Here is a 12,060-nt window from a genome sequence, read left to right as displayed (position 1 = left end):
TTTCTAGTTTTAATAATTTTAAAACATCGACTTTTTTCAATGCACAATGCATGGATTTAGTAAAATTTTAAATTTTAAATACATCAAAGTAAGTTTATATTAAATTTTATGCATCACTGCTAAAAATAATAAATTTCAATTCTATTAGAAGTGAGATTCGAAATTAGTCATCTTAAAGTAGGATGAATGTTATTTGAAGACTAGGCCTAATGACCAAGTACTTAACATTATGTGAGGTGAGGGTTTTACTCCCGACTCTTTTTTAGACCGTGGTTTGCCTGCGTAAAAATAGTTTATGTTAATTAATTCCCGCTAATAATTAATATAGAAGAAATATATTTCTGATAAAAAGAAGTTGGATGCATTTTTAAAATTTATAGTTTTTATAATTTTTGTTTTATAATTATTCATTGAATTTTTTGGGATGTAAAAATAAAAACAACAGATTTTTGTCGGAACACAGTAGCTTTAGAAAGAAAACTAAAAATTTGTCCTTACTCCAATCTCAAGCAAGCATTTCTTGTTCTAACACTTCTTTTTCCGGTCAGATATTTATTTCTCAGTCAGTTCCAATACACAAAAAATAATTATCCACCCGTAAATGATAATTATTCAATCTAAAACATACCCACTTAAATTCACCCCCAATTATCTCAAACCCATCTTTCAATTTACAAATTCCCCCTGCTTTTCTTCTCCATCTTCGCATTAATACCTAATTTGTTAATTTTCCCGCCATGGCAGCAGTTTTCAGATCCAAATCATCGAAAAGAACAGCTTCCTTCACCGCCAGATACTTCACATTCAGTTACATGCTAGCCGGCGGCGGCGGAGGCGGCGGTGTAACACTATTTAGCTCTAGCTCTTACTGTACATATCGTAGTAAATGGGACGATTATTTTGCCAATACTCCGTATCACTTCACTTCATTCAAGCCGTTATCTCTGCGAGGTGAATTTGTGGATAAGGGTATTCGATTGCTGGATAATAAGAGAAATTGGGGTCAAAATTTGAATTATAATGTTATTGGTAGTGGTGGTGGTGGGTCTAGTTATGGAGGGGAGCCACCGGAGGTGTGGCAGCCACCGGGAGATGAGATTGCTACTGTTAGGGCAAGTGAAGTGCTTGGCGGCGGCGGCGGTGGTGGAAGTAGAGGTGGGTCTGGGTCGAATTTGAAGGATGGGTGTTGGGGTGGATCTAATTTGGGTAATAATTTTCCAACTCCTAAAGAAATTTGTAAGGGACTTGATAAATTTGTTATTGGACAAGAGAGAGCTAAAAAGGTGATTTTTTAATTGTTTTTTTTTTCATTGTTTGATGGTAAACAACGGAAGCAACCTTAAGTTTAGAAATTTTGTTTCAAATAAAGTGGTTTGTGGGATATATAAATACAGTATGTGGTCTATAATTTCATATCTGCTAATTTAAATTTTATTGTAGAACTGTATTCTGCGGCTTCTGCTTTTGTAATTGTATCTTATATTCTCTTCTATACAGGTGCTCTCCGTCGCAGTTTACAATCACTATAAGAGGATCTATCATGATTCCATTCAAAAGTGGTCAGTTTTGTACCTCTATCAGATGTGCAGCTCCCATTTACATTCCATTTCTTTTTCCTGTTGAGATATGGTTGCAATCTGAGAAATTGTGGTTAATCATCAGTTAGGAATGAGGCATAATGGCAGTCTAACATATGTTGAATTTATTTGACCTAGTTGTGAACAAAATTGTTTTAACTGAATGACAGGTAGTTTACACTTGAGCTAATTTCAATGTTTTGTAATTTTCGTTGTTATGCCTTTTGCCATAGCTTTGTCCTGGATGGTTTAGAGAAACGAGAAGCATTTTAACATTTCTAGCTCTTAGTCTTCTCCCTAAGAGCTTCAATTTTTTGTTAGTTTTCAAGTTTAGTCGACTTCTAATATGTTCATTGCAACTTGGGAAGTTAGGTCTGCAGGAGATTCAGGAAATAGCAAATCAGAAATTGTGGACGATGATGATGTGGAACTTGAGAAAAGTAACATTCTTCTCATGGGACCTACAGGCTCAGGTAATTACTAATTACTCCTATCTGAATTCTTATTTCAGTTTTACGATTTTTTGAGTAGTCTCTTGAATTTTATTGATTCTCGCTTCCCTGACATCAAATGAAAAATGCTAATGAAGGATGAAAGCGTTAGCTGATTTGCAAATATCTAGATATTTGATTCCTTTTATGTGAATTGCTTAAGACCATGGCTCTCTTTAGATGCCATTTTAAGTAGAATATAGGTTACGCCGTTATGGTCAATTTGCAATAGGGAAATAGGGCATGTTTGAGAGAACTCAAGCTATCAGTTGAGGGACACATTTTGAGAAAAATGTTGGCAACTTTTTCCTGTAGATGGATTTCCGGTAACTGTAAAAATATGCTATGGCTGCTGGCCATTGATGGATGAATTTGGCTAGCTTTTCTTGATTGCTATTACTTATGAAATTCAAAATCAAAATATTTGTGTTGCTGCTTTGCTGACATTACAAAATTATCTGTCATAATTCCTAAATTTTATTTGTGGGTATATGCTACAAGGGCTATATTATGCCTATTTATTTCCACCACCTATTCTTTATTATTTGTTTACACTGGTCAATTATTTCCTACCTGAAGGGTTCTGGTGGTTTGATTTTCTTTTTATCTTTAAGTTGCATGGTAATGATGTTGAGATATTTATGATTGTTTAACAATTGTCTTTGAGATTTGTTATTTACTGGTCTCACTTCTTGTTGCATCTGATGCCATTTCAAGGACAGGGAAGACATTACTTGCCAAAACTCTGGCACGGTTTGTGAATGTTCCCTTTGTTATTGCAGATGCAACCACATTGACTCAGGTAAGTTGGTGGCACTCATAGAAGATAATAATGATTTTATTCATTGAAGATAATAGTGTTTTTCTTTATTCTTTATGTGCATCATGTTTAATGATTTAAAATATTATACGGTAGAGGGGCATAGCTCTGCCAGAACATATATTTTTCATTTGGTTATTGATTTATCAAAGTCAGAATCTCACATCTAGTAATTTTTTCTGCTGATTGTATTACTTGAAGGTTCTGTTCCTTGATTGTTATTGCTCAGGCATGGGCATCTGCGTATAGTCATATTCAGCATGACTGCGGTTCTTCGTGCATTTTTTTCTTCGTGCATTTTTTCTTAAGTAAAGAAGATTACAATTTACATCTATCTTATTCTATGCTTATTCTAGGTGTTTAAATTTCTATTTTCATCTAGAGATATAGGGAAAAGCTGCAGTAGCAAAAGTATAGTTCATAAACTAGTTTTTTCTTTGTGCATGTTTTTGTGTGTTTTTGACTAAATGGGAAAATGAAATTAGTTTGGGTTTCTCAGGCATATTCTTTTGCATGTGTATTTTTTGTGTTGTTTCTTTTTATTTCCCTTACTGGGTAGAATTTAATTGATGGATATGCTTTGGTTATCTCATATCCTTCACTTAAGTTTGGGTGCTAACGCTAGGATATCTGTAATGACAAGTGATTTTATGTTTTTCAAATTGCTATTGCAGGCAGGATATGTTGGGGAAGATGTGGAATCCATATTGTACAAGCTACTTATGGTAATTTTGTACAATTCTCAACTCCTCAAGCCATGTCTTTCATGTACCAACTTCCATTGCAGTGATGTATATGTCATGCTACTTATTGTGTCTTATAATCTTGCCTGTCTGGCGGATCATATTTTTTGTAAACTAGTTAACTAAAATTTGACGAATTTTCTCCATTAAGGACACACAATGTGTGAAGCTGTTTGTTTCTGTTACAATACAAGGAGAATTTGAAAATTGATTTTCATTTCTGATATATAGAAGTTTTTATGAGAAGAATGTTAACAATCCTATCATGCTTACAAGTTACAAAATTAACATGATCTATATTGCTTTGAGTAAATTGGTTTGTGTAGTACTATGCTGCTATTGTACATGTAGCATTCTAATATTTTCTTCATTTTCTTTATCATCTTCCTTCTTTTCTCAGTCTGCCGACTATAATGTGGCAGCTGCTCAGCAGGGCATTGTATACATTGATGAAGTTGACAAGATCACAAAAAAGGTTCCTTTTGACATTTTATGTTTTTCTTCCATAATAATGTTCATTCTTTTCTTCTATTTTACCTACTTTTTTAGAAGAAAAGCTATTAAAGGTTGTATTTTTTGATATGCAGGCTGAGAGTGTTAACATTAGTAGAGATGTATCTGGTGAGGGAGTTCAGCAAGCATTGTTAAAAATGCTTGAAGGAACGGTACGCACTTGTTTTGCATAAGCTGTAGGAAAAATTTACTTATGCCATCACCTATTATCCTTTTAACATTATGAAGCAGCCATATCTTCTCTTTTAAAGTGTATCTCGAATATAGCAGATCAGATGATATATAAAAACTCTTAGCATAATGAAATGAATCTGCGTAGATGAGATGGCTATTGAGTTTTATTTGGTTAAATTTATGAGATGGTCTGTCTATATCTGTGATTTGTTGGTTGATTCAGGTTGTCAATGTTCCAGAAAAGGGAGCTCGAAAACATCCAAGAGGTGAAAATATTCAGGTACCACGCATCTTGGCTTAATACTTTCTGTTTTTTTTTATGGTTAGTCTTTCCTTGAGCTTAAAATATTAAATGAGGATAGTCTTTTTTTTTAATGTAATACTTGGTGAGGATTTGGGTCATGGACCAACTTTTGCTGAAATAAAATTAGCAAGCTTCTGTCGTGCAATAAATCTTATAATTTTCCTTTTCTTACTAACCTATGTTGCTTATGTCCATTTGCTCGTTTCTTGATTTATGTTTTTGCGCAGATTGATACAAAGGATATTCTCTTCATATGTGGGGGTGCCTTTATTGACTTGGAGAAGACCATTTCAGAAAGGTTTTTTTTTACCATAGTTGCTGTTGTCTTTCTACTTCTGAAATAGCTTCAGGTCAGCTTTGATAGGAAAATGTTAATGAAAATTCATTACAGGCGCCAAGATTCTTCCATTGGGTTTGGTGCACCAGTACGTGCAAACATGAGAACAGGTGGTGTTACAAGTGCTGCTGTGACATCATCTTTATTGGAGACTGTAAGTGCAAACAGCTTGTTTCTCTAAAATTATTTTTGTTATATATTTTTATTTCTTTTAGTCTTTTCTTTTCCTTCCGTCAAAAGTCAATATCCTCAGATGCATTAAAATTTATGTCGTGTTTAACAGGTTGAAAGTGGTGATCTTATTTCTTATGGCCTGATACCTGAATTTGTTGGAAGATTTCCAGTTCTTGTGAGTTTATCAGCACTTACTGAGAATCAACTTGTGCAGGTAATATATATTTTCCCTAATTAATGTTATGTATGCAACTATTCTTTGATGCTGCTAATTAATTGAAAAACCATGACGATTATTTTAAATGTTTATAATTAAATCATTCAAATCGTTTATTAGTAAATATTGTATCACTACATGAGGATTTCAATGCCTGTATTGCAGCCAAGTACGGTGTTCCATGTAAACTATAAGCTTAGTAAGAACTTGCTTAAAGTGTCAACTTTCTGTTACCATCGAATGTTACCATTCAGGTCTTTTAGGGTCTAGTCATGTTGTGAACTTGTGATTCCACTAAAAATTGAAAGATAAATAGTGAATCATAAAAAGAGATTCCTATTACTTCTGAGGGCCTATCAAACAAAATACTGCCTATTTGGCATCTGGTTGAGATACATGTGGATATAATAGTCTAGGTTGAGCTTTTTGAATGGAATCATGTAGCTTATCCAATTGATTTATTTTTTTCTTGAAAACAGTTGCGTGGATTTTTCATAGCTGTTAGTCTTGTTTGTTAATGTGATATTACGATTTTGTAGGTTTTGACTGAGCCAAAAAATGCCCTTGGGAAGCAATACAAGAAGATGTTTCAAATGAATGGTGTAAGTATTTATTTCATGCTGCTATTCCCTAGATAGTTTATTGGGACTTCTATTAACAATTCTCGGCTTTATGCTTCCCTATTGTTATGTATGCTTATGAGCGAATATCATGTCAGTTTCTTTTCACATGCTTGCTCAGGACTCTGGTCACTATGGGAGCCTAGTTTATTCCAATTTATGTTGTTTTGCAGGTGAAATTACATTACACAGAAGATGCGTTGAGATTAATTGCTAAAAATGCAATAACCAAAAACACCGGTGCTCGAGGGCTTCGGACCATACTAGAAACCATATTGATGGATTCCATGTATGAGGTGCGTTGCTACTTTTTTGTTCTTGTTCACATGTCTAGTTACAAGATGCTTGCAGAAAATTCATGTACAAAGTTTTGCTTCAAAAGCCTTCAATGTCTGGGTTTAAGGAACTCAAGCCTTTCTAACACTCTGCTTGAACTTTAGTCAATTCCTTTCCACTAACATATAACTTCACCTATAAAAGGACTTCATAATTACCTATTGAAACTCGGATAATTTATTCCATTTTTTATAGCACATATAAAGTTTACAAAGAAAAGATAAAAGAACCGATTTGGAACTGAAACTAACTGATGTACGTTAAATATAACCACTTAGAAGAATTTTACTGTAGCTTGAAGGAAATGTTATTTGAATGCGGTGAATAGTCATAAAATTTTGGATGTGAAAATCTCGGATTTCTTCCCTCGTTATTTATAAAAAAACACTTTGCAAGTCTTGTCAGGACACTGTAGAAAAACTCATCAAGGTGATTGATAATATTTCTTCGATGATGTATAGGCCTTTTTGTTACTCATGAGTCATGACCAAATCTATATTATACTCCTCTTGCATGGTATGTCTACAATTCATTTCATTTGCAAATGAAATTATTTAGTAGTAATTTATTTGACATAAAGATGACCAATTCTAATGAAAATTTAAAAATAGAGTTACTAAATGAATTAATTAATAAACCAAATGCAGCTATAAATATTTGTAAATGAATTTTACAAAAAAATAAATTTGGAAGTCAATTGTACCAAAAGCTCCATGAGGGCTCATTGAAGAGAATACATCAATTTTAAGGTTTAGGGCCTGTTTGGACCAATTCTAGTGTAGAATTCATTTCATTTCAGTTCTGCCTTTAACTTTCTTTGCGAATTTGATTCCACTTGTGTGTAACTTTAGAGACATTTAAGGACTTATTAGAGTAAATTTATTCAAACTCTAAATAAAAATGTATTTATTTATCTTTATAGTACATATATACCTACAAATAAATAATTAAACCAATCTGTGTTCGAGGATGAACTTGCATTAAATATAATACCTACTAACACTGCTTCGGCATTTGCTATTGTTACTGCCATCCTTCTCAGTAATAGTGTAACTGCTGCGTCTTGTCCTTAAGGAACAGCAATGCTTTCTTTTGAATGTTTGCGGGCCTATTCATGAATTGCCCGAACTACTGTGACCGAAACTATGATATTATGTTATCTAGAATCTGATTCTATATTGCAACTTCGTCGCAGATTCCTGATGTTAGAACAGGAGATAATATCATCGATGCTGTTATAGTTGACGAAGAAGCTGTAGGATCCAAAGGACGCGGAACTGGAGGCAAGATCCTCTATGGTAAGGGTGCATTGGATTGTTACCTCTCCAAACAAAAAGTAAAGGATTCCGAGGTGGGTATTACATGTTTAATTTTATTCCGTAAATATACATATTTCAAAATAGTAGCTAATGGTAATAATATCTTTGTAGACTGCTGCCGATGGGTCTGAAGGAGAACCGGAAGTGGAAACAGAGCTCTCTTCCATCGTCGCTAGCATGTAATGTACTGTAAGCTAATCCATGTACATAATACTAGTTCATATTAATTTAGTAAATTTAAAAAAGCAAACATAATAAACAGTTGGTCCACGAAATTTCAGTTCAGCTGCAGTCAAGCCATAATGTAATTGTGTACATTTTCTAATCATTTGGTAGCCCACCTTGTTGTTTTTTGGCTTACAAAATACTCTTGTGTTTGGCATCATTTTCTTGGAAATAGATATTTTGTGTTTTTAAGTAATCTGGTCTTTTCTGCTTTTTTTTCATTTGTGGTCCAATCTATTAAAAATGTCAATTTTAGTCTAATTTTGATAAATCCATTTAACTGTAGCCAATTAGGCATAATTCATTAAAAAATTATTTCCTCAATTTTTTTCATTTATGACCAAATCTAACTTTTTTTCAATTGAAAGATACTTTTCAAAATTAGAATACAATTGAAGGTTTGATCCCTTCAAAAAAAAAATAGCTAGCTACAGTTGATCGAAATTAGGCTAAAATTGACGTTTTTAAAAAGGTTGGGTCATAATTATAAGTGAAAAGGGCCAAAAAGTTGGATATTTTTGAGTTAACAGGTCTTTTTAAAACTAGCTCCCCCAGAAAAAGTCTTACCGAATTGATTATTTTGTTCCTTTACCGAACTATTATACGAATCGAAAGGTATATCTCTTTGCTCTCTTATTATCTTCCATATGAACGTTATAAAACAAGAGGTTGTCTGCAATTATTTGTAGATCATTATGTTGTTATATTTCTACATTTAGCTTTAAAGTTAAAAATTTGATGACTATATGGTTGGTCAAAATTGCTGGAGTAGGCAAATGCTTTGCTGATTTATAGATTTGATTCTAATATTTTTTGGAGGGCGTATCATTTTAGTCTACATTTAGTGCATGGTTTAAAAAGATCGGTTTGGATGTGAATGAATAGAAAATTTAGTTTTCGGTTTTGAATTGATTTAATTATTGATTGACCAAACCGATTAAATCGAACTTTAATATGATGTTATTTCATTAATGTTAATATATACACTGATACAAACATCCTTCGTCAAATACATAATTTTTTACTGTCATTATTTTGTTTGGAGATATTATCTGATACAATGATACAAGGAATGTGCCTCGTCAATACATAATATATCTAACATAGTTATAAATATACACATCTGTTGTATGAGATAATCACTCTTTCCGTTTGGGGTTTTCTCGGTTTGAAGACGTGCAAATTTGATGAAAATTGAGTCAGTTTTCATTTTCATTTGGAGTTCTCATACGCTAATAGTATAGATACAATCAAACTTTAGTAAATTGAGCTCATTATTTATTTTGTTTCTTGAGGGGGCCATGGCATCTCCTGATCCCTTAAAGGGCCCGTCCCTGATCTCGTCACAGGTTTATTATTTAAAAAATCTTGTCGATTTTTTTTATTTTTTCTGTTCTTCGATAAATCTATTTTTGAAATGTTAATGATGATTTGTTCAAGAAATCACCAACTTTTTTTTATTGAATTATTGATTATTTTATTAAGAAAAAATTACACAAAATACAAAAAACGGAGTTACTTTTTAAAAATGCTAAATCAGCTAATTTCTTTCATGCAGTGCTAGGTTGCTTTTTACATTTAATAGCTTAAAATAGAAATAGTTTACACTAAATATATTCTTTCAATTTTTCACTAATTATTAGCTATTTTCTAACTTTACTCACGATTCTGATAGTATTTTTCTTTATCATTTTCTTACTTTTAACTTGTAATTCGCTTTTTATAAATAGAGTTAGCACTATATAAATAGCACAATGATTGTCTCTACAAAATTAACCTCAATTGTTGATAGAGATAAAAAAAAATCTAAAATTATGAAGCGTAAATTAGCTAAAAAAGGAAGGGGAAGTAGTGTTTACAAAATTGAATAATTATTTTATACAAATATTACATGTTGTATCAATTTTACAAAAGAAATAATAGATGCAGCCCTTCTCTTTTTCTATTTCTTGTGTAAAATAGCAAATGAGGTATATTTTAAAGAAAAGAAAAAAAAATGTAAAATTAAATATTTTATATAAATTAAAATATATATCACACAAAACTAAAAAAATATTTAAATAATTATTAAATAAAATAAAACTACTTATCATTAAACATTACTGAATCTTTTAATATATAAAATATAAACGCTAAATAACTGAAAAATACAAAGTTGTAGAATGTTTATATTTTTTTATATAAACGCAAAGATTAACTTCAGTTTGTGATAAATTTTATGACGACATTATATTGTTATTAGTTCATCCTTTTTTTTAATATATATTATGTATATTCATATTAGATACATCAATGATACATTATAGATATATCACACCGATACGTCATAGATGTACCACTGGTACACTGTAGATACATTACTGATACATCATAAATACATACATTACTGATACATTTTTGATACATCATAGGTACATCAATCGATTTTTAAACTAGTGAAGTAGCCCACACAAGTGATAATTATATGCTAATGCTAGTTCATCTTTGATCACAAGTCAATTTAATCATTATACTCGAGAGAGTGTTAGAAAATGAGACCATGAGTAAAACATTCCCTTTTATGATACATTGCAGACTAAAAATTTTAAAAATTATAATTTTTTTTATAACATAAGCGTTAAGTTATAATGCAATATAGATACATCTTTGATATATAATTTATACATTGTAATTTTTATATTAAGATAGATGGATTATTAAAATTATATTTAATATGTATTATTTATGTATTGTAGATGTATTATTAAAATTATATTTAAAATATATTATTTGTGTATTTTGATATGCATTATGTATAAATAGTGTATCAAAAATGTATTGTTTATCTATTTTGTACGCATTACATGATATCTATTGAAATTTTTTCTGATTTTTTTCTCAATTTTTTTTATAATTGATGGCACAATAGTGTATTTAATATTCTAGATTACAGTAGCAGAGAGAGAGATATTATTTGTGTATTTAATATGTATTTTTTATGTATTTTCAGATGTACTATTAAAGTTGTATTTAATATGTATTATTTGTATTTAAAATGTACCATTAAAGTTGTATTTAATATGAAAAGAGTCGTGAAGTAAATTGTGTCTGTTTGAATAGTTTTTAAGACACATAAATAATACTCCATATAAAAAAGGCTTAATATCTTAAAAAAATCCCGACCTTTCATCCCCTTTTCAATTCTACTCTGAGGTTGAAAATTTGTCAATTTTACTCTAATTTGTATCTTTTTCATTTTAATTGTACCCTAAAGCATAAAATTGACCTATATAAGGATCAAAATTCAGTTTAATTAAAATTTCTATTTTCTATTTCTAATTTTCTTAAAACTTAGATTAATTACAGTAAATAAATTCGTTTGATAAGAGTTGGCAATAAAGTAATACACAATACGGTAATTAGGGATAGAATTGATGCTAATTAATTGGTAAACCTTTTGGCATCAAAGTAATACCACGGTAACTGATTTCCTTTGATAGTAGTAGTTTAGTTTGGATTAAATTTGTACTGAACATTAAAGAAATGGCATCAAAACAACCATACGGTAATTATATTTATTTTAATAATAAATTTATACTTAAATTGTTAAATATTTTAATTATTAAAATCTAACAGAATATATATATATATATATACATATATATATATATATATATATAGAAAGAGACAGAGAAAGTTATAAAAGTATCTAAAAAAAAACCCTTTAATTTTAAAAATATGCTTTAAATTTATGTTTATATAAAAAAATAAAAAATTTATACTTCTATTTTTATTTAGAAATGAATATCGCACATTACGAGTTATTCCAAAGTTACATCGTGGATATATCTAAAAAAATCTTTATTGATATCTATAAGTAAATTGAAAGTGGATTCTACAATTAATAAGGGTATGATAAAAAAATATAAAACTTATAATAATTATATTTTTTTAAATTGTGTGATAAAAAAGTAAAATAAATTATACAATATAATAATAATTGTATTTTCATTTATTAAGCTGAAAATTAATAATGCAAGAAATAATTCTTGAACCTTTTTTCAAACAATTCATATTAGTGGCGATAAAAAAAAATCCATATTAGTAAATCAAAATTCAAGAAAAAGAAAAACATACAAAATTCCAATAGCCGTAGGATTTCAAGTCCAACCCCAATTGTACATCTCAACGGCCAATCTTGTCTCTCTCTCTCTCTACCTCTTCAAAAAAC

General features: G+C 30.5%; 1 protein-coding gene across 2 annotated transcripts; it reads left to right on the top strand.

Annotated features, from left to right (window-relative positions):
- Nucleotides 1-456: 456 nt before the first annotated feature.
- LOC126687131 (CLP protease regulatory subunit CLPX1, mitochondrial) lies at nucleotides 457-8,046 on the top strand. Of its 2 annotated transcripts, none has more exons than XM_050381533.2 (15): nucleotides 457-1,283; nucleotides 1,498-1,559; nucleotides 1,950-2,050; nucleotides 2,791-2,870; nucleotides 3,563-3,613; nucleotides 4,032-4,106; nucleotides 4,219-4,296; nucleotides 4,542-4,598; nucleotides 4,850-4,920; nucleotides 5,014-5,113; nucleotides 5,243-5,347; nucleotides 5,890-5,952; nucleotides 6,144-6,266; nucleotides 7,502-7,657; nucleotides 7,737-8,046. In XM_050381533.2, exons 1-15 carry the CDS (start codon nucleotides 738-740, stop codon nucleotides 7,806-7,808), a joined length of 1,740 nt encoding a protein of 579 aa, XP_050237490.1. In that variant the 5' UTR covers nucleotides 457-737; the 3' UTR covers nucleotides 7,809-8,046. The 2 variants fall into 2 exon arrangements, with proteins under 2 accessions (XP_050237490.1, XP_050237491.1); XM_050381534.2 differs by having other exon boundaries at nucleotides 1,064-1,283; nucleotides 1,958-2,050.
- The last annotated feature ends 4,014 nt before the right edge of the window (nucleotides 8,047-12,060 follow it).

Source organism: Mercurialis annua, linkage group LG6, assembly GCF_937616625.2.
Source record: "Mercurialis annua linkage group LG6, ddMerAnnu1.2, whole genome shotgun sequence".
Taxonomy (NCBI): domain Eukaryota; kingdom Viridiplantae; phylum Streptophyta; class Magnoliopsida; order Malpighiales; family Euphorbiaceae; genus Mercurialis; species Mercurialis annua.
The sequence above is the reverse complement of the archived record's forward strand: the minus strand, read 5'-3'. Positions and strand labels throughout refer to the sequence as shown.

Coding starts and splice junctions, on each gene's coding strand:
- LOC126687131 (XM_050381533.2), top strand. CDS start 738: ATGGCAGCAGTTTTCAGATCCAAATCATCGAAAAGAACAGCTTCCTTC. Junction 3,614..4,031: donor TATTGTACAAGCTACTTATG/GTAATTTTGTAC, acceptor TTCTTTTCTCAG/TCTGCCGACTATAATGTGGC. Junction 7,658..7,736: donor AAAAAGTAAAGGATTCCGAG/GTGGGTATTACA, acceptor ATATCTTTGTAG/ACTGCTGCCGATGGGTCTGA.